This window comes from Acipenser ruthenus, chromosome 9 (assembly GCF_902713425.1).
Source record: "Acipenser ruthenus chromosome 9, fAciRut3.2 maternal haplotype, whole genome shotgun sequence".
NCBI classification, from domain to species: Eukaryota; Metazoa; Chordata; class Actinopteri; order Acipenseriformes; family Acipenseridae; genus Acipenser; species Acipenser ruthenus.
In genome coordinates this window covers 8,841,413-8,864,511 of record NC_081197.1, presented here as the reverse complement: position 1 = coordinate 8,864,511, position 23,099 = coordinate 8,841,413, and the positions used below count along the sequence as shown (strand labels likewise).

At 36.9% G+C, this 23,099-nt stretch overlaps 1 protein-coding gene across 1 annotated transcript; it reads right to left on the bottom strand.

The window, feature by feature from the left end:
• Positions 1-4,635: 4,635 nt before the first annotated feature.
• On the bottom strand, positions 4,636-23,076 carry LOC117405953 (cilia- and flagella-associated protein 44). Its single transcript, XM_034009520.3, has 34 exons — positions 22,607-23,076; positions 21,061-21,183; positions 20,461-20,659; positions 20,150-20,315; positions 19,836-19,938; positions 19,478-19,694; positions 19,193-19,307; positions 18,523-18,687; positions 18,213-18,368; positions 17,923-17,970; positions 17,398-17,497; positions 17,044-17,138; positions 16,515-16,724; positions 15,493-15,603; positions 14,991-15,143; positions 14,510-14,737; positions 14,035-14,183; positions 13,267-13,546; positions 12,942-12,997; positions 12,658-12,820; positions 12,224-12,354; positions 11,445-11,647; positions 10,762-10,927; positions 10,396-10,573; positions 9,692-10,171; positions 8,989-9,192; positions 8,575-8,770; positions 7,973-8,083; positions 7,609-7,739; positions 7,396-7,512; positions 7,050-7,251; positions 6,307-6,467; positions 5,504-5,638; positions 4,636-5,034 (listed from the first exon to the last, which is right to left on the bottom strand). The coding sequence occupies exons 1-34, from the start codon at positions 22,650-22,652 to the stop codon at positions 4,846-4,848; spliced, it is 5,487 nt and encodes a 1,828-aa protein (XP_033865411.3). The 5' UTR covers positions 22,653-23,076; the 3' UTR covers positions 4,636-4,845.
• Positions 23,077-23,099: the final 23 nt, after the last annotated feature.

The window sequence follows — 23,099 nt, the reverse complement described above, 5'->3', positions numbered from 1 at the left end:
ATATACCTTAAAATGTATCAAGCTTTGTTTTTTCGTGGACCTCATTTCACTGTATTTGCAATCCTAGCAATAGGGTCCATAAATCAGTCTGGGGGGTGGGGGGGGCTGCCAGCACCAGTGATGTTTGTAACTGGGGTCACTCTACAGTATTTGAGCACATGAAGTGCACGTTTTCAAGGACTCCCCCCCTCTGCTTCCCAAGTTCCAGATTTGAATCGCAGGCACTTCAGTTCAGGGAGACAAACTAATCAAATGCTTCTGAGGGCTTTTCCCAAGGGGGCCCTCGATGAGAGAAAACATTGTTCTCGTTCTTTTCTGCTTTGCCTGTCTTCCTTCCACTGGCCCTTTAATTACTTCCCTCAAAAATGTTCATTAAATGTGAACTATCATGAACTTTAAAAGAGAAACAAAAAGACTGGAGGAAAACTCTGCAGGGTCAAACACAGTCTGATTTTGTTATAGAACAGGAATGTAGTAACATATGAAAGCGTATTATAGCACTGTAAGAAACCCTTTAGCGCTCATATGCTGTTGCAATTTGGGTCAGGTTTTTTCTTTTTTTTTCAGTGCTTAAATACATTTTACCATAAGTCAAAAAGGCTAGAACTCAATAGTCAATGTTTTGTGAAAGTAATTTAAATGACACAGCTAGTATTTTATTTTAAATTTGGTAACAGAGGATTAAACTCTGGTATGAAACCTGCAGAACTTGGATAATAAATGAAAGACAATATAAAAAGAGCAGCCTCATGCTACACTTAGATACAAGGTGCGCTGATTTGCCTTGTAGCGACTTGCACCCATCTGGGGTTTAGTGCCAATGTCTTCAAGGCTTTTCTTTTTTTCCCTGCTAAATAAACACTAGACGTGTGAAAGAGGTTTTAAAGAAACCATAGAGAGGGCTTTCCCAGCCACGTTTTAAAATAACCTAAATATCCACCTGTGGTGCACTCGTTGATTTGTCCGATGCCAAATGCTCGAGGATCATCCACACCTCCACGAGAAGCTGAACGTAAAAACATCACCCTAATCCTAACCTTAAGCCACACTTGTACCCCATCTTATCCTAAACCTAAAGTCACTATCAGATTGCAAAATGACTATTCCGTCCCCCAGGTCATCAATTGTATAAAGGCAGAATAAAGCCTTCTTGGCCCAAGTTGTTGTTGACATTTACTGAATCATTCAGACAAAATAAAAGGTGGTCAAATGATTTGTGGAATATTAAGAAAGAAAAAAAACACTCATTGATTAGCATTGTCATACCTGTATTGCCACACATTGTAAATATCAGGACCCTTTTTTTTTTTTTTTTTAAATAAATAAATATTAGCAAACGATTTTGTACCATCAACCAATCAGCTTCCAGCTCTAGCGGGCTTCGATCATACGGTAGATGTCCGCTGCTGCGTCACACCATCAAATGTTAAACAATCCGCGCAACTACCATTGTTATTTCAAAGAAAATAATAAGAATTGTATTTTCTAATAGTGATACCGCCCTCTCGATGAAGGCTTTACCATGTGGTAGTTGACCTTGACTCTCGCCTTTGGCACGGGACGCATAACTCCAGTCGCGGTCAATTGCCACGCGGTAGAGACATTCATCGACGAGCACTATAACAATGATTACAATACCATTCTGTAGCAATAGAAATCAGAATCACTCAGAAAGAGTAAAAAGGTAAGGGAAAGATGAAATGACAAATAACATTTGAAGCTACTTCCCCTTCATATTATAATGAGTGAGTCAGTATAAGATGCTCGTTCAGGTGCTAGAAATGGGCTTTATATCAAACAGTGGTGCATCATTATTAAAATTAAAAAAAGCTTGGTAGAAACAACATTTTTCTATGAACTGATGAGCTGTTGTGTTATGCAGCAACTGTGAAAATATTTTTGACAGCAGAAAAAAATTAGATCGATGTTTACTTGTCAGCTCCATATCAACTGGCCTTGTGTTTTGTTTAAATTGTAATTTTATTACCCCGCCCCTGGGTAGTGAGACTTGACTGGCAGTGCAGAGATTTCATTCCTGGGATTTTCAGGGGCAAGAGGAGTGATTAATCTTTGTTTATAAAATATAAAACAAATAAAAAAATCTTTCATTCCACACGCAGAGGATTGTAAGTGCTAGGTAGGAGTACAGACATGTTTCAGTTGCAAAGATGCCTTGTTATCTGTGCCAATCCCTCTGGGGTTTCAATGCAAAATTACTTTCTTGGGCAGAATTTTGAAACTCAAGGCTGCTGGTGTTGGAGATGGATTAAAAGGGATTTTTAAAAAAAAGAAACAATCCTAGATGATCAATCACTCCCTGGTGATAAGGAGATGAAAGGTACACAGAGAAATGTTAGCTAATCAAAGTTTGCAAGAGGTGACTAAGATTAAGGCTATAGCCTATGTGAATCTGTCTGTGGCCTAAATTCCTCCAGTTACACTTGCATGCAAAATGTCGAAACTGTACCATATGCTTTGGATGTGCCATTTTATTATAGAGAACTGTCATTTAGAATGATGCTTGACAAGTTCTTAGAAAGTAATTATATCATATTTATAAATCACACTATATCCACACATGCTGTTGCTTACAGTATCTAGCCAATGTAGCATGCAGAGGACATTGCTGAAGCCCATAAATGCATATCAAATGATAAAATCAAGTAGCTGGTTTATTTTTGATGTTGTTTTATCCCCCCCACCCTTCCCTTTTTATGATGTTTTCAATCAATCATTCTCATTGGTTCTTATAGAAATTACTCAAATACGGTCTTTTAAAAGTATTTAAGTCTGTTTTAGGGTGCTTTCACTTGAGCTGAGGAGCTGAACTTCAGTAGTAGATACCTGCCATAGATACAGTATATGTAACTTTAGATCAGTCCATGTCTATATGTCTAGCAATACAGTGCTTTGCAATAGATTGTGTTGGTGCTTAGTAATATATCAACAAATACCTGATACAAAGGAAACATGAACCTGTTAGATGAAGTAATTACAAAATAGTGAACAATATATCACCCCATAACACAGAAGCCTTTGCATGTACACTACTTGAAATTGAATTACCTTGCTAATAGTTTTGAAAGATACAAATAAAAACATTTCAAATGATGTCTGTACCACCTTTATCAACATTCTGTATTTCAGGTATTCTAATATGAGGTCTTTAAGCACTGAGTATGCACTGTTAAAAGCATAATTAGTACTTCATTGTTTTGTTAACATATTATTATTACTCAGTCTAAATCAAAACAAGCTATTCAAAGATATGCCTCTCAAGAATGAAAACTCAACATTTGTGTAACCTATGGAAAGCAAAGACATGATATCCGAAAACAGGCTCTCACTGAAGTGTTTTCATTCATCCCTATCAAAATGAGATCTTCGATGACCTTATCATGAGTAGTAGACAAGCAAACACATACAAAAAGGGGGTGGGGGTGCATTTAAACAGAGTTGTCCCCTCCCAGCGTCGCGTAACCCTCATTAAGGTTAAGTAGAAGTATATTTAAATGAGAGTTAAGCAAACACTCCAGTGAGTGACTGGCCTCCAAGTCCTTTTAATGCCTATTTTTGTCAGACAAAATTTTTTTGCAGAGGAGAAGGGAGGGGGTAGTGGCAGAAGGGAAGAAAAAGGCAGGCTCTATTGACTCCTGAATAGGGAAGATAAAGGGGACCACATGGGAAACGTCGGCAGAATGGAGAGAGCAAGAGCCCTGTTCCTCGTTCCCATTTTCTTCTTCTTTTTTTTTGCCAGTCCTATTCAGGCCCCACTGCTTTGGCCGTTGAGTGAGCTTAGGATCCTTTCAGAATCACTGGATCAGGTTAAATCCCCATTCAAGCCCTCATCAGCTGTGCCTAGGTCTGAACAAAGGGCTAGGCCGTATAATTAATGGTCTCCGTGGCGACCCTGCGCCCTGCATTTACCTCAGCTATTCCAAACCTCTTTACAAGTGCACATAGTTATTATGTGTAATATTTACTCCCTTTGATATTTCTACTGGTCATTGTGATGAGAATGCCCCCCCCCCCCCCCCACACACACCAACTTTTATACTACAATGATTTAATTTATTCGGTTAATATCTTAAATATCCTTTTGGGAAGGCTAAAAGTAAAAGAAAAAAACGAACTACATTTTAAATTCTTACCACCTACAAAACCTTCCTTATTATAACTAAAAACATATCAGAACACATTTAAGTTTATCCTAGTTTGCTTATGTAAAACAAGTCCTGCCATTTGCATCATTTGCGAAGTTACATTCCAGTGAATACAGTAAGAACTCCACATTTTGAAGCAAAAAGTTTAACAAATAGCTTCAATATTAATAAACTGCTGGTTATGCTAAAAAAAAACAAAACAGTTACAGTATATTAGGTTATGTACAAAAATAAAGATACTATAATACAAAGTGGGCCTTTTTTATTTAAGTTTCAGTGAAGTTTAAAAACCAATTGTGTTGCCCCATGAAAACAGTGAAAGTTGGCGAAAAACTAAATTTCTGACGGAAACCAATACCAAGCAAACAGCACCATCTGTGGAACAACCTAAAATCCTAAATAACTTGTTTAGACTAAAAGCTGGGTGCTTCCTGATAAAATACATTTCACATCAACAAAATAAACAAAGCAAAACAAATATTTTTTGCATTTAACTTTATTTGCAGTGTTATTCAGTGCTATTTATATTTTGCAAGTGTTTTTAAATGTTCCCTAAATTATATCATTGAAGTTGCCACAAATATGTGAAAAACAATAGCTTGCTATCTGTTTAAGAAAATAAAATTAGTATCTGTATATCACTTATTTTATAGTGTAGTAAGGGGGTTCCTAGCAATGGGTGCTAGACGACGCCCTGGCTGCTTGTTGGGATGGGCGGCTGGGCAGGTGGGAGGATGTGCCCCCCCTTCCTGGACAGGAGGCTGATCTCCTCTCTCAGAGCTTGTATCTCTTGGGCCTGCAGCTCCACCAGCTGGATCAGCCGCTGCCTGTCCTTTACCTCCTCCTGCCGCTTCCCCTGGAACTCCGCGGCCTGAAAATCAGCAGCAATTTCAGGTTAAAATACTGGCCGTTTTTTTTATTTATTTATTTATTTATTTATTTATTTATTTATTTATTTATATGGTTATTTAGGAGAGTACCAATTAATGCTGTGCTATTTACTTTTTTACATATTAAATATACGACTCTCAGTACTAGTATGTTTTAATTGAAGCTTATGTAATTTGTTATTGTACTGTTAACTTGTCCCCACTCAAAAATGACGGTCATATTCACTAGGGGTAAATGCTTGTGAATATGGTCCTTAGTCTCAGTGAGTTAACTTCCCAGTTATCATTTTATATAACAAAGGTAGCTGTGATTATTTTTAATCTCTTCTAACGTTTTATGGCTCTTCGCTCTTGTTTTGCTTTTATTTTCATTTTCTGCAAATAATTCATTTATTTAGTTTCTAATTTTCCATGTAATTCTTGCAAAAAGCGCAAGTTATGAAAGCATACCATTTTCTTTTGACGTGTGTCCAGGCTGGTTTCAAGCTCCTTCTTCTGATTCAGCAGCTTGTTCATCTGCACTAGTTTCTGGGTGTGCAAGCGAGTGACCTCTTTCAGGCGATCCTTAACCTCCCATATCTTATCCTGGATTTTTATGAGAACAAATAAAAAAAAAAAAACATTTTCAGATTTGTTTATTTTAGTACTCAATCATCTCATTGTTTTGTGTCAGGATCTTATTATGTCCAGACCAACTGCCGAGTCAGCCAATCACAGCCTGTCGGGTCGACTAGAGCTCAGACACAGCATCTTTCAATAACAACAAACAGACACATGGACAGTTCAGTAATATTGCTCCATTCAGATATCTGGCACTGTTCAGATCAACTATAAGTAGCTCTGACAAGTAAGTTATTTGTTTAATAAAGGTTTTTTTTTCTCTAATTATTTTTCTCTAAATATGAACATTTTTGGGACTATTTTCCTAAAACGTTTCTCAGCGGAAGGGTACCTGACTAATCATTACAAGTTCAAGGTAAATGTTGGTTTTAAAGTGAAAATCATGAGAATTGTGTTTTCTAATAGTGATAGTGCCCTCTCGATGAAGGCTCCACCATGTGTTAGTTGACCTTGACTTTCGTTAGCGCCTTCACCTTCAACTCAACTTCCACAAGGTAGAGCCTTCACCGATGGGCACTATCACTTAAATAGAGTCATCGGATGTTCAGTCACTGACTTAAAAGCGTTTAACCTAAACTAGAAATTTCCATTTACCAAAATGAAAGTTATCTATTATCATTAAAAGCATTTACCTCCCACAGTTTTAAGTCTCTGGAGAACTCTTCTTCGTTGATTCTGGCCTTCAATTTCAACTCCTCCAAGTTCTTGTTCATTGTGATAGTTTTTAGGGCCTCCAAGTCCACCACTTTGCCAAACTTCGCCAGCATCAGCTGCTTGCACTTCCCCTCCAGCACTACAGTGTCATAGGCACAAAACAAAAAAAGAATATATTGTTCTCCACAATAGAGACTGCTCAATGCCTTTTTAACTACAATCAAAAGGGGAATAAAACTAAATGAGCACCTGACATTTTGTGATGATCATAAGTCAACTGCTAAAGATGTTTGATAATACAGGGAACATCACCATACAAGTACAATCTACTTTGTGCACATGATGGATCACATAATTTCCATATTAACATCTCTCTATTGTACTTATTGCATTCCAATAAAGGGTTCCATTTGCCCTGTCAAGAACAGTTTCATAAATATCAGACATTATTTTATTTATAAAAAACACAACTTTGAGTTAAGGAACATGTTATATACATTTTCCTAATATGTATTTTTTGTACTGATTTTTTTCTTTTTTTATTTTGCTGGAATAGTTTGCAAGCATGGCAAATAATGATATATGCAGAAACAACAATAGAGAATTACACAGGACATACATGACTGGATGACAGTTAATAAATGTCAATAAAATGTATATCACTTAAACTGCATTGTGATTAGGGCCTGATGCATGTTAAAATATAGTGAGAAGTGCTGACTCTGGATCTTAGCTTCCATGTCCCTCCTGTCTCGGATGAGCTGGACATGTTGCTGCCTGGCCAGTTTGTAGAGGTGCCTCTGCTCTGACTTCTCAAGCTGCAGCTCCTGGATCCTCTGCTGCAGGGATACCAGCGCCTGATTTGTGAAGACCAGTGCTGAGGACAGATCGCCAGGGACTGTACCGTTGGACACAAACTCGATCTGTAACGCCAACCAACAAACAAACTTAAAGCTGTAAGTAACACCCAGCCAGTGGTAATCATACCAGAGTTCCAATGGGTAAGACTGCTGTCATGTAGGAGTTTCAAAACTGGCAAATCTTTACCAGAATTTTTAACAGCATACCTGATGCAGTCTCAGTGGCACAACGACATTCAGCTCATTCAGTTTCTGTTGTTTCTCTCTTTGAAATAACTCAAGATCGCCCTCTGCTGTTTTCAGACTTGATTGAACAATTTTCACCTGGCAAAATATTAACATCAGGGATGTGGAATAATGAAATCAGCTCTTTTAAATCAGTTTGATACCTCTAGAATGTTTCGGTGTTATTTTGCATACTTTTTTGGCCAGTGAATCATTCTCCTTCCTAAGGTTATCTGCTATTTTCTTCTCCTCAACCAAAACCTCTTCAATGTCAAGACGTTTCTCTCGAAGTTGGATGGTGTTTTCAAAGAGGGCTGGATCACAGTCTACAAGTATAGGAAATGTTTTTGTATACAGTCTAGGTTAAAATCTCTATGTGGAACATTAAAATGCAATTATAACTATACACTTTCAATCATACTGTATATTACTCTTCATATTACTAAATTGTGTTTGTTTATTTGGGAATTGTACCAGTATTACTGAAATTAAAATAGAGCTGTGGCAGGTTGGCTGCACTTCAGAGTTGGTGTAGGAGCGCAGCACTGAGCTTACTTACGCGGTGGACAGACACTGTCATCGAGTGCACCACTTTCTGATCCTGAATCATCTTCATTGCTGTCCCATGCTGACTCTTCATCTGATTCTTCACCACTTTCCTCCTCTTCCTCTGTGGGAAAAGAGACAAATATACATAACTGGGCCCAAAAAAGTAATCTGGATTTGGCTAGGCATACTATTATTACTACACTATAAAACTGTGCAAAAAATTACAATATATACAACAACATACTGTCCTCTAAAATACTGTGGGTCCTTCTTTCCTGTGATGAATCTTCTGATTCAGGTAATTGCTTTAGACAGCAGAGACACTTAATTGGGCTGAGATTAATAACTCTTTGGCTGCTGTGTATAATAACTAAATCTTCATAAGATCCATATTTAAGCACAATTTTCTGCATGTATGTAAGACCGTGTAGATTGTATATTGTGCTCCTATAGTATAATGCACACCTCTTGTATATTACTTTGGCTAAAACACCAGAAATGATAATATATACATAACTACAACCCACACTCATATACTCCTAACATTTGTAAAAAGGTTGTGTGCCACTATCTGACAATTACGGTATATGGCAGAGAGAGAAGGGGACACACCTTCATCTCCCTTTTTCTCCTTCTTCTTCACTCGCTTGATTTTCTTCTTGAAGACTTTAGTGAGAAAGTCTGCAAACTTGTTGTTTTCTCCAAGGGAGACATGGAAAGTACTGTGCAAGGTTTTCTCTCGTTCCTGCAGTTTGGCAATGTCTCGCTTCTTAGCCTCCAACTGCTGCAGACATTCCTCTGCCTTGTCCTGAACCGTTAAAAAAAACAAAACAACAAACAGCACAAATTAAATGTGAGTTTATGGTTAAGCCAGTAATTTAAAAGTATATATAAGTACTATCTTCCTAAAAAAGAAAATAATGCTCTTCAGTCCTATAAACCATAGGATACAGGGCCTAGGTATGAATGTCTTTCTGTAATGTGATTGTTTTGCAAGTCAACCCCGTCTCATTTTGAGTGTCTGACCTGAATCTCCAGCTGCTCCTCGATGCGGCTGTTGACCTTCTCCAACAGAGAGTTCTCTCTCTTCTCAAACTCCTTCAGCAGCAGCAGCTCCTCAAAGAGCGTGACATGTCGCAGGTCTGCCATTTTAACATTGATATCTGCCTTCAGCTTGTGGTGGCGCAACAGCCGCAGCTCTGCATCAAAGTTCTTGATGAGATCCTTAATCTGACATGAGAAGAGAAGGAACAAAACATAAAGAACCACTAACACCACCACAGCACCCTACCTCTAAACTCTGTGGAATGGATTTACTTCTTCAGGGTCCTAGAACACAAATACTATGCTCCAACAAGTATTGGGGCTTATCAGACCTTTGTAGGACAGTTTCACTGAAGTGTGTCTCTGAATTCTGCTTAATATTGCATGGTTCTGAAGGAAATAATATTTACCTCCAGTAATCAAAGTACAAAGCTTCTTGGAGCAGGACTACTAAGGATGACATTTTGTTCACAAAGACTAACACTGGTTTTGCCGAACTGAACCTGGCATACATTGGTGACATTAAACTGTACTGTAATTCTAAATGTGTTTATTATCCTAATGTAATAATGAATTCCCATTAGACACTAACAGCAATAGCATTTTGTCTTATTTCACAACATTTTCAGGGCATGGATATACAGTAACATGAGTTTACATGAATTTGTTTACTGTCATTTCTTACCTTTTTCAGCAGACTATCTTGAAGGTAGAGGTTTTTAATCTCCTCTGCCTGTATCACTTCCAACTCTAGTTCTGAAAGTGGCGTCTCTTGCTGGCAAGCTTGGCTGGTATCGGAACAGGCTGTGTCTGCCCTTTCAGAGTATTTACTGGGGGATATCATGTCCCGCTCTTCCCCTGGTTCTTCCAATCCCCTGCTGAATCCTCCAAACCCCTGCTCTCCTTTATTGGCCTGTTTTGCTTTGGTGGAAAGTTCTTGCTTATACATGAGCAGTGTCTCTGTGGTGTATTGCCTCTTCTTCTCTGGTGTTTCCTCTGGATGAATTCTGGGCACTTGTGGAACAGGCAGACGTTTAGAAGGGTTTATCTTGGCATGCACTGCCTTTAGCTCGTTCACATGGCTACGGATCTTCTCGATTGATTCAATTTTAAAATTTCGAAGGTCAAGGATTTTTCTGTTCATCTCAGATTTTAGCTCATGTGTCTAAATAGAAACAAATTGAATAGAGATATCTAAGAGATTATTGTTACTCCATCCCCAACTGTAAATGACTTCATAAGTCTACAAGTAGGTTTCCATTATGACAACTCAATGATCCAATTAGAAGCATTAATAATACTAAGAAGAAGAAGAAGAAGAAGAAGAAATATTATTACTGGATGTGGGTTAGAGAGTAAGCTGTATATTAAATAGTTTGTTTCCCAAACCTGTTTTTCTAAGATAACAAGCTGCATTCTCTTTTTCTCAGTGTTGATACGCTGATGCTCAGGTACAGTGAAGTCCTTTGCTGTCTTTAGTTTGAAATCCCCCATGTGTTCACGAGCCTCTTTAATAGCCATCACATCCATCGGGTCCTCGTAGTTCTCATCTGGCTTCCTGGCATATCTGCAAATTGATTGTTGTGTTTACACAGATTAGGTGACATCATCACTAATCATTTTTAAGTGCAATCTTAAAAATGATTTTGGCCATGTTATTTTAGTAAAAACTTTCAATAAAAATCTTGTTTACTTGATTATATATATTAGGTAAATGAGATTCTAGGACACCCTTTGTGTAATAAAACTACTCACAGCTGCTCCCACTCTCGCTTCCTCTTCTCCACCTTGGCCTTAGCTTTCTCTGCTTTCTCAAAGTTTATTTTTAGTTTTTCAGCCTGTCGACTTCCAAGTTTGGTTTGCGCACCTGGTTTCTGAAGCAAGCCCTCCTTCTTCAGTCCATCTCCCTGGTCCACATCATCTGAAAGAGAAGCACATGGCTAGGGATATATCTTGTATTCATAACAAGATTTTGTTATAGCATTTTCAGTTGAAAGGCTATTAGATTTGTTTTCATTGTGGATTTTCAACACAGGTAAATTGTTTTCTCTACAGGCACTGGGGGTTTTGTTAAGGGGGACACCATTGATTGGTAAATATATAAATGTGTAGTTAAAGACATTGCTTTAAGAAATATTTTTACAGAATGGTAATGCTTTTGAAATTGCAAAAACACTCAATGTCGGAATCATGAATAGCTTAGCAGGGTGGACCACATGTTTTCTTTAGAAAAGACTAATTATAATGAAAGACCGTTATTTGTCTAAAGAAATATAGTATAACAGAAATACAATTTACTGTATTATAATAAATAAGCAAAATAAACTGTTAAAATGTCATTTAAGCCTCTTTTTCTTTGTAATAATAACAAAATGTTCAGATGCATAGATTACTGACAATTATCACCCATAACATCCTTAATTACAATATATACTTGCCTACTGCATCTTTGCTGCCGTCTTTCCAGGACTCTCCTGCTTTGCTCTTCCTGCGATCATTCCCTTCCGGGCCTTTCTTCCCAATCCTTTGCTTCAGCGTGTGGTATTTCTTCGACAGAGCCAGGAGCCGGTAAGTAGATACTTTGTGTTCACTTTCAAAAGCGCTCACCACAACTGTGTCAGACTCCAAAGAGTCCCAGAACCTGCACAAAGCGCACATTCATGTTTTATATATTGAAAGAAATACCTGTAGTACTTTTTTCCTTAATTACCAATAATTATTTTTTATTTTTAGGGTGCTCATTAAAAAAATGGGGATTCTATGTACTGATCTTGTCTGTCTTCTGTCCGTCAGTCATGGTAAGCATGATAATTGCCTTTACCCTTCCTCTAACTTAAGCAAGGCTAGTTCTGCCAGATTTTAAACAAGTTCTAAAATAATTTTTAGACCAAATGTATTAAGTATTTAAAATGCATTGTTGTTCGGCCCATTGAAAAATATGCATATCCATACAATGAAAAGTGTAGCAAGTCAAAGCCTACCTATTAATAAATTTCACAAAACTCTGGCTGTCTATATTGTACCATGTCAATTGTGCTGCTAGCAATGCAGAATGAAGCAATGATGTACGAAAAAAGTGGCAGTTATTGCGCATAGACTATTCTATTATCTATTATTGTCTGTCTTCATTAGATGAGCCAACTAGAAAAATACTGTTTAAAATGTTATTGAAAATGACACCCCGGTGTACATTAGATTGTGATTCTGCATGTTTTACCTTGCCTGTAGTTTCGCTAGCCCAATTCTGCACTTCTCTTGCTCCCACGCTAGCTCTTTGCGGACTAGGCGGATTCTCTGAGCTGTCAGCCTTTCTGTCTCCTCTCGAATCCGGGGGTCCAACTCAAACTCCTATATATCACAGGATGAGAATGAAGCTGAATGTGTATCACACAAATAAAGACACATCCACGGATCCATGTACACAAAAACACATGACACAGCTACACATTTATGCACCGATTCTATTTTAAATGAACTGCTACCTGATCAGTTGTGATATTCCACCGACATCAATTGGATCTGAGGAATCACTAAATTGTTCTGGATTGATTTTCTTTAAAAAACTATGCCAGACACACTTGTATAATTCAGATTTTGCTGCTTTTTCAGAAGTCTAATATGTAACTGTAATCTAAAAAAGACAAAACCTACAGCTCTGTCAAGTCGCACATGTTCAGGAAGCTTTTTGTTCTTCAGCAGCAGCTGTTTAAAATCATTCTGCAGCTCGATAAGCTTCTTTCGTTTACTGGCTTTCTTCTCCTCTGCCTCTTTCAGCATCTTGTCCATTTCAGTTTTCTGCTTGGCGGTCTCAATGCTAAACAGAAAAGAAATAGGGCAAACTTTCTAAGGTCTTCTTTTTTATTTATTAAAAAAAAAAAAAAAATTATATATTTTGGCTCTGGAAGTTGGCTCTTTTGAGCAAAGACTCTACATACCTGTATGCATTGGGATCCACAATATCATCTGCAGCCTTCTCCTTCTCAAGATTAATCTGTGAAAGACAATAATCAAAAACATTATAAGTAACAATAGCCAGAGTTCTGATATATGAGTTTATATTATAAATAACTGCAGAAAAGCTACAAAATATGTAGACCGGTGCAAACATTTTTTTTTAATATCTTTTGCATCAAAAATGCTTTGTAAGATAACATTTAAGAATCCAAACTATTTAAAATATTTTGTTAATGTATTTATTACTGTTTGACTCATTGTTATATTTATTTTTCTGTCCTAGTTATAGTGCCCCTGTGTGCTCACCCTAGGAGAAGGAACCTTTGCCCTTCTGTTCTCTATGGCTTTATTAATGTCCTCCTGCGGAAGGAGGCTGAAAACAAAGATGTTGCCGTCCTCTCCAGTGGTCAAAACAAACTGGTCATCGTAGCTGCTGCGGATGTTCTGGATGTGTCCATACTGGTTATCGTGGACACTCAGGACCCAGAAACCCTGCATGGAGCTTAGATTTGGGTCGTTTGTTTGCACGGTGTAGACCCTCACTTTACCACTCTGCATCCCACACAACAGCAGCTGCCCATTGAAGCTGCAAAAAAGACACAGTCACATGGGGAATTAGACAGTGACATTTTTTTTCTATGGCCCTGGGGAGGCATATCCTTGCTGAAGAATATAGTGCAGGCGCTAGCGCACACTTAAATATATAACATTTCAGAGTTTTATAATTGTCCTATTGTGAGAAAAAAGTTATGTATTTTTGTCTTGGGCTGTTTGGAGGCTGTCTGTCTGATTGTCTGTCTGTATGTCATGCTTATATTTTTCCACATATAAATCAACAAAACCATTTATTTAAATGTGATGAAACTTGCCCATGTCAATACAGTGGATATAGAACACTGTACTATCTACTTTTTCATATTATTAATAACCTTGCTGGAGATAAAAGGGTGTTTTGCTTCATAGCTAACTATTCTAAAAAGCATGCTTGAATACAAAATCACAGAGGTAAGCCTTAAATGTTTTGAAAGTCGCTTTAAAAAAGTGAAATATTGTGAATGAATACAATACACCCACCTGAAGCGCATGTTTCTGATGGCATCATTTTCAGAATCCTGAATTGGTATGAAACCGAAAGGTTGGTCCTGTCTCTTAGAAGGGTCCATTTCAGGGCCTTGCTGCTCAGAGAACCTACAGTGATACAAGAACCCGGAATCATAGTCCCCCTACATGGAGAAAGAATAGAGTGAAATAGTCAACAGCAGTAGTGTTGTGAAAATGTGGGCTAGGTTTAAAGGAGAAGCTTCATAAAGATGTACAGTAATAACAGTACTCAGGAAGTACTAAATAGCAGTACTGCTAACTACAAGAGGCATCAATCACAATTTTGGGACATATTCAGTATTGGTAACTACTGTATGAGAAAATTAGCAGTACAAAAAAGCCACGTTATTTATAACTTCATCTTTAAATAACGTGAAGATCTGGGATAACTTTGTTATTATGTAAACGTATACAAGTCTAGCAGTTATGAAATGGATTGGTGCTGTACCAAAGAGAGCCAGAATTCCCCTGGACTGGAGTAAAAGCCACAGTAAATGGGGCTGGGCTTCTCGGGGATGTAGAGAGCTGGCAGCTCTTCTTCCTCAAGCTCAGGCTCCTCTTGCAGTTCCTCCTCTGTGATCTCCAGGCCCAGGTCCCTCTTCCTCTTCAGCTTGGCCTCCTTTTCCTTCAGCATCTGCGCCTTCACCTTCTGCCGCCCCTCAATCTCTGCATTTCTCTGCAGAACAGAGAAGCATATACATGTTTTTAAATATAAAACTATACCATTTAGTTGAATAACATTCTCTATGTTGGTAATGTAGGTTCTGCTAACAAACAAGCCTAAACATAAACAAAATAAAAATGACAAGCTTATGAGAACATGCCCTGGGTGGTTCAAGCTAATTTATAACATTGTGTGACAGCAAAAGCCCATAAACACATAACTGAATGGCAGACATTTAGTGGATGTGTTGATTGCTGATAGTTACCTTGATCTTAGATTTGATGCTGCGGAAGTGGAAGTGCCGACTGTAGATGTTTCGGATCTCAAATGTGACGTCTGTGATCTGCTTCTCAGGATCAGGGGCCTGGACCTCCACAACATGTCCATTTAAACAGAGGATCAATAAGGTGTTCTTCTCCTAAACCCAGTAGAGCACAGGGCTCAGTTAGTAAAACCAACTTGTATAAATAACTTCTAGCAAATAAATAAATACATAAACTTAGTTCCTACATTACAAAAGCTGCCACCTACTGAACACATACACAAAATCATTCATGCACTGCCACAGTTTACCCGTCACCACTGCCACGCTCTCTGACTTTGGAACTGAAATGTTACCTCTCCTTAGCTTTCAAACTGAATAAAAGCAGGACAGTGTTAACAAGATGGGTACATTTCAATTGGGGTACCCAGCCCAAGATGTAATGAAAAGAAGAACAATTTAAATTCTAATTTAAATAAAAAGTAAATATTAGAAAAGGACGTACGTAAGAGGATGGAGACCACTCCAGTGCCTGCACCGGTCCAGGTACCCTGATAAACCCTATGGGTTCATAATTGTCTCCGACAGTGAAGAAGAATACAGTATTGTCCGAGCTCTGAAAAAAGAACATGCAGGCACATACATGAGGGTCCTCATAATCTTGTAATAAGTGTAAGGTTACAGTGAAATGCATTCTGAAACTTCTATAGCAGGTAAAATAAAAAGAAAGTTTGGTGGTGCAAAATCGCGATGAAGAGTGTGACAGTCAGTTAAATAGTTAAAGGAAATAAATAATTTACATTTTAGTAATACTAACAAGTCATGGTAGATATTGTACTTTGTAGAACACTGATTCTATCTATGTAACAGTTTAAATGTAGTTGCATTATAGTCATAGGCATGGACAAAGTGGGTATTTTAATCTAAATTAAGGAGCAACAATCTATTTGGCTAAAAATGCTGCCTAATAGTCAAAATAAATTAGTTGTTTAAATGTGTATGCACAGCAACAGTACACAGAACAAATCAATAAATAAATATCCCACTGCATTGTCACTCGCCAATGATAGAAGGATGATTGGTGATACACATATCTACCTTTTATGAAATAAAATATTGTGAAAACCAAGAACATATAACCATGAATGTTTGTAAGAATTGCATTTAGGTTTTCATGTCAATTAAACTCTGACCCGAAATCCCTGTCGATGTCAACAAAGATCGGTGCACTGTTTCATTGTAAAACTACATCGGAACCCAACAGAAATACATGTCGCTTACATCATTACATGACATAGACATGTTTATCAGCATTTATTTTCATTTACCATGCAGCAATGTAAATCTGTGTGTTTAATCACATTGAGGGCTTAAAAATAGTTTTGCCTGTTGCATAGAAGTATAATTGACATTCCCCCCTCCCCCCCAAGAAATAATAATAATGATAATAATAATAAAGACAATAAAGACTACGGGTCTCAAAATGTGACTACCAGGTAATTGACGGGTGCAGTAACAGTGACTTACCCCAGTAGCCATCATCTCCCCATTCCTTTCATAAGCAATGGCAGTGACAGGAGCAGTGTGAGGTTTGAAGGCTTGTTTTAGACGGATTTCGGCATCTCCAATGTTGGTGCGGCCAGCCACTAGAGTCAGGCCTTTAGGACTGTAAATCTCTAAAATACGTACAACTCCATCATCAAACCCAACAGCAATCAGACCTCCCTTTGGGTTTACCTTAATAAAAAAAACATGCATAGAAGACAATGCATATCATAAACATATCATTACAAGAAAAACATTAACTATATTTATTCATAAGAATGAGCTGGAACTTACTCAATTTCAAAGGCTCAATTCATAAAGCATGCATATGTGCTACAATGTACCAGAGTCTGGAAACAGAAACTGAAGTCATGAAGTTATTGCCTGCTGGTGCTGGTGTAAAATACAAATTGCACTCTTTTTTTATTGAAATGCTAGTCTCCAAATGTATTGTGGTTGGCTAATGAAAAAACTTGTCTTATCATGGTTGAGCACACTATCTTAAACTCACCACACGTGGCGCCCAAGTAAGTGTTGTTCCTCCTTGTTTGAATCGGATATCTGTCAAGTCCTTTTTAGCAATGAAGTCAAAGATTTTCACTGAACCTAAAAGTACAAAAGCTTATTGTACTTTCACTATATGTTCTTTATAAGCTGGTAAAAGACAGTGAGGGAATTTACCTTAAAATGACTGTGCAGGAAGGAGGGGGCAGGGGTATGTTCTATGCATACCAAAATAGTAATATTATAGGTTTAAATTACATTACTAGAAAATGATATGAGGCAGTTAACATAGGTGTCAGTATGCATGATAATAAAAGGTTGTTAAGTGTGAATCAGGTGTCAGAATGCATCTTTCTCTTACGGTCCAGAGCAGTGGTAGCCATCAGATGCGTGGTCAGAGAGACGTCCATTCCCTGGATCTTTCCAGAGTGAAATGAAAATAGACATTCTGGATCTTGAGTCTGTAAAAAAAAAAAAAATTGAAACCAAAAGTGTCACATGACATTCATGTCAAAAACAACATGCTATGACATAAAAGCAAAATTAAAATGTAAGCATAAATCTTTTTATAACAATCTCATTATTGTTGTAGCTTCCTGCAAATGTATTTCTAGTAGTTTCTGTGTTTTTATCTAAACTGTTTTAAAATAAGTGTTTGATAATGCTTCAATATGTAAAGAATTGCTAAGTCTCTTGCTTTCAATGCGTTTCTGTAATAAATTGCATAGCAAGATATTTGCTGGGATTTTGTATTGGGAATTATCCTAAAAGTGACAATTGAAAAATATTTTTGGTTACATGCAGTCCATCTCACTTGTATATTGTCTTCTCAAGAATTGCTCCTCAGTATTTATTGCTTCTAAAAAATAAAAATAAAATAACTTACAATATTTGAAAAGGAAAGATCAAGTTTCCAAATTCCTCCATTAGCATCCTAGAAGAGAACAACAGATGAAGTACTTCATGAACATATATTGTCAGCTAACATATCTACACAGAAGTGTTTGTTAGAATGGGGTAATTGATGATCTAGGTATACCGCCCAGTATCAATTGACATAATTTAGTTTTCCATAGATAAATCAAATTTTTAAAGGGGAACAGTGTTTAGATCTGCTGCTGTTCTTTTCATCACTAGATCAATAAAAAGATGAACACACTCATAAGAGTAACCTACTTGAGCAAACCATATGACTGAGTCTGGGTCACACGATTTAACCATGGAGTAGAGGTTAACATTCTTATCAACCACCATTTCATTCATGGGTTCAATCTCAAAGAGTCCACTGTCATCCACTGAATCAGCAGCGTCGATGCCCTCAAAGTCCCACACCTGATGAATGTAAAACAAGAATTAATGAGAAAAATGCTTTTGTTTACTTTTGTGTTTATTGTTTTGGATTACGTTGTTCTCCTTTAAAAAGTGACATAAATTTTAGCAAGTAAAAAGTGTAGACAAAAGCTTCAAAAGTAAATTCCTCACTTACCCTGATGCCCCCATCAGCTCCGATGGTGATGAGCTCTCCTTCGTCCAGCACAAACTGGTGGATGGGGCCACTGTGGCAGGATTTACCCCCCTTCCTGCAGATCTCCACCTTGATCAGCCCTCCATCCCAGAGCAGCATGTTCCCCCACTCTGAGCCTGACACAACCTAGCACAGGTAAAACTGCACTGTTAATCTTACTCTTTTAACTGTGGTTCCTTTAAATAACTATAACATGGTACTCCCTACTATCTTGCAAAGCATTATTTCATCTATTTATTTAAATACTGTTGGGCCGTTTGATTTAATGGCCACAAAATGAGAAAGTATATTTGTACCCTTTCAAAACATTTAAAACATCTAAAAGTTCTAATAACGGTTAGTTAGAATAAATGGGCCATATGTACAGTATAAAGATGAAATATTATGTTTTTATCTTTTAATTTTGTATTATTTACCTTTTTGAGACCTTTCAAGTGTCCCCAATTTGAAGTCTATAAAGTGTCATGAACTTTCTTCTTTATTTTGCAACATGTTTAGTTTCTTCAAAATGAAAAGGAATTTTAGATAGTAAGGTCGAGGCAGGGCAATCATGTTACATACTTTAGTGAATTGGTTTCCAAAGCATGAACCTGGAAAGGACTGAAAAGACCAAGCATGGCAATGTACAAACCTTCCCATCTGGCAGTTCTACATATCCTTCGATGTCCGTCAGTGCTGTTTTACCAAACCGTCCAAGCATACCCTGGAGTTTAAGGCCAGTAAAGGTTCTTGCCATCTTCCAAAATCTATACAGAGGACAATGTAATAATCAAATACTAATAGCTAACATGGGAATAGTAATCACATTTCAAATAAATTACCTTCACCTCAAGATATTCATTTAAACTACAGTATAGGGACCCAGAATTTACAAAATCTTAAACACAGTTTTGAACACGTTTGCTACTTCACATACTTGATGTGACCAGCCCCAGATGTAGTGAGCTGCCCTTCGTTGTCAGAGGAGAAGGTGACTCGAAAGACATCCTGGGAGAAGGCTTTGGACCTCAGCACGACCTGCTCCTGTTTCCAGTCCCACACTGTCAGCATGAAGTCCGGGCTGCTCCCCACACTGGCCAACAGAGTTCCAGAGCTATTAAAATCCACAAAACTGTACGCTTCCTCTGTTCCACCTAGGTACAGAATATGAAAACAAATATAAAACCTTACTGTTGAACAATAAAAAGAAAATGGTAAATACATTTTTTCATTTTAAAATAATTATGTCTCATCTGGAATGGAAAATAATTTTGCTGCTTTTTAGATTAACCCACCTCTCAGTATTCTGTAGGGGCGCAGGGAAGGATATTCATAGATGATAATGTTTGGTTTCACACCATTTTCTGCAACTACAAAGTACTTTTTACTGGGGTGTACCTAGAAAGATGTAAGACAAAAATTAAATAAAAGATCGAACAGTCAAGTGACAAGGATTTTATTATTGCTAGAAGGCCTGGTTTAGTCAAATCTCAGCAGTTTTACAGAACATGCAAATGGAAGTGATACAGAAGATATGAGCGTGTCCACATCTCTTTTTTTTTTTTTACAATATAAAACACAGAAACCATGTAATAAGATTATACTTTACCATTAGAGTGCCGATTCCTCTGCCACTGCTGCTGCTCCTCAGGTATTTCTGTGACTTAGTCTTTATATCCAGAATAACCACCAGGTTTCCTGCAGCAAACATCAGAGAGCAGTCATCCAGGAGTTGTAGGTTGGCTCTCTTAGTACAGTCATAGCCAAAAGAATGACTAGAATTAAGACTGTTAAAGAAAACTGAACATTGTCATAAACTAGAACGGCTATTTCTATCATAGTAACAGAGTATGACAATTCAGACTCATTTTCACACCCACCACTAGAGATTAAACTGTTATGCTTCTAATAGAAGGATACGTTAGATGAAGCAGGTTTGAAGGTATTTCTGAATCAGGGGATACAAAAGGCTTGGAGCAGATGTCTTCATATTCATAGTAAAAGTCTTCTAGGATTTTGTCCTGCGCCTCTTTGTCCTTTTTATCTTCCTCTTTGTTGTCTTCTCCTGCTTCTTTTCCTGGTTTCTCCTCCTCGGCCTGGTGTGGACCTTCTGCAATCGCTTTGTTGAGAATACATTATGTTACATATTCATACCTCATCAGGACAAGCCATTTTTGACACATAGCTGAGAAAGTAAGATCCAAATAATTGTATACTTCTACATATCTGAATGTATAAGGCTTTATGCCATTGGAAAAACATTCCATTACTTCAAATGTCCATCTTAAAACTACAACACTATAAACTACTCATACAGTAACTTAGACAGCTATTTAATTTCATATTCTAATATAACATTGCTTTTAGATTTAGGTAGCTATCCAAAACAGGGCATGTAAATAGCATACAGTTCATCTCCCCAAGACCTGACAGGTGTCAATATTATGACCTACAGTACATCAACAGTAAGTGGAATAGAATCTTCTAATAAATCCAGTGGAGGATAAAAATGAGACATACCAGCCTCCTGCTGCTGCTGTGTGCTTTCAGACTCTGGTCTGTCTGGACCCTGGGCACTGACGTCATGTTGATCTGTTGTCCTTTCACTGTCTCCGGTTGATGCTTCACCATCAGTTTTGATGTCTTATAAAAATCACAAGATACTGTAATTAATATTTATTGAAACACAATTTGGAAATAGTAACCTTATGTTGTTTTGTCATGGTTCCTGGTTCTTGACCTTATATTGTGATTGTTTTTTTCTTGTTTGTTTGTTTTGTTTTTGGCTCCTCCAGCTTTGTAGTATAGCAAAAATTGAAAGGCTTTAAGTTATACTGTATAAGAAAAATAAATCTTACAATCATTCAGGATTATTGCACAAATCATGAAAAGGTAAATTAAACAACATTTTAGATGAAAACCCTAATATTGCAAAGTGTTCTAAACAGTTGAATGATAAAGCATTCCTGCAGCATTGCAATATTAGCAATTTCACTGCAACTCTTTTGATATTAATAGGATGTTAACAATGAAAAGAGAAACGACAGGTATGTGCAATATTAATTTGAAATCTGATCGACTAAATGTAAAAACGGATTGGATGGATTCACATTTTTTTACATGAAAATATGGTGTCTCAGATCAGGAATTTCAGAAATGCGGTAGCACTACTGGATTTACTATGAACTGTAGTTTATTTACAGTAATAATTATGTGTAGCACACATCAGGGCACAGAGATTGAGCCATATTCTGTTAGAATTATCCTTACTCTCAGGGGAGTTCATGCATTTTGATATTTTAGATATTTTAGAACAAATGCCTTTTCTAGATCTGTTTATATTGTAACATCTAGGCCCTACTAAATCTTACAATTCTTTGGAATGGCTGTACAGATTCACATTTTAACTAGGATTACGTTTTAATTATGTCACTGCCACCCATATAGTTTTTTTTTTTTTTTTAAGTAAAAAACAAGAACATAAGTTTCTGCACTTATTCACGCTAACACCTCATAAAACAAAAACACCGCTATATAAAAATGGTTGTTTCATTGTAAATGTACTTGTTAAAAGACAAAATAAAAATGTAAACCAGGGATTTGTTTTATTTATTTATTTATTTATTTATTTATTTATTTATGTATTTCCTACCGAATGTATTGTATTTTATAACTGCTCTTCTCTGTAATGTGATACTTTGTAATGTGATATTTTGCAACAACTGTAAGTCTGTTAAGAAATAAATAATAATAATAATAATAATAATAATAATAATAATAATAATAATAATAATTTGTAAACTATATTTTGTCCCTTTTTTTGCAAAAATTAAACCACAGCATAATGTGTAGGCCAATCTCTTTTTTATATATTAGCATAATAATCTGAGAAAGGAAACTAAAAATGACAAATAGTTCTAAAATGTAATGTATGTCGTCCTAGCACCGGTAAAACTGGAGAAATTCAGTTATTAAGGCTTTATAAAGCACCGCATTGGAACACTTTATAAAGGATATTAACATTATATGCTACCAAATTATACAATCCTAATTATTATTTTTTTACCTTTTTCTTCAGCACTTTCTTTCCCCTGCGGTTCTAAGGAGTCCATATTCGTTTACTACCGTTGCTAGGTAACAGTTACTCAGTTTTCTCAGCCGGATAAATCATGGGGACGCGCTGTGGATTATGGTAGTTGTAGTTCTGAAGGTGTGACGACGCTCGATCTGTATAATTAAGAAATCCGTAGCAAATAAATTAAAATAGGACTGAACATTTAACTTTAGCTTCCAGAGCACTTTTGCGACTGCAAACTAGGATCTGAAAGGAAAAGCAAGGAAGGAAGTAGCTGGAAACATTCATGCACCAACTTCCTATTTAAAAAAAAAAAAAATTCTAAACGTATTTATAATTCGTCGTCACAGTTACAGTTGTGAATTACCACTGCTTGTACAGACTGTTTTATGAACAAAAACTGTATTTTAAAAAAACAAAACAAGCAAACCCAATTTTATTGTCATGGTGGTATTGTTTTAGTTGTCCAGCAATAAAACAGGAA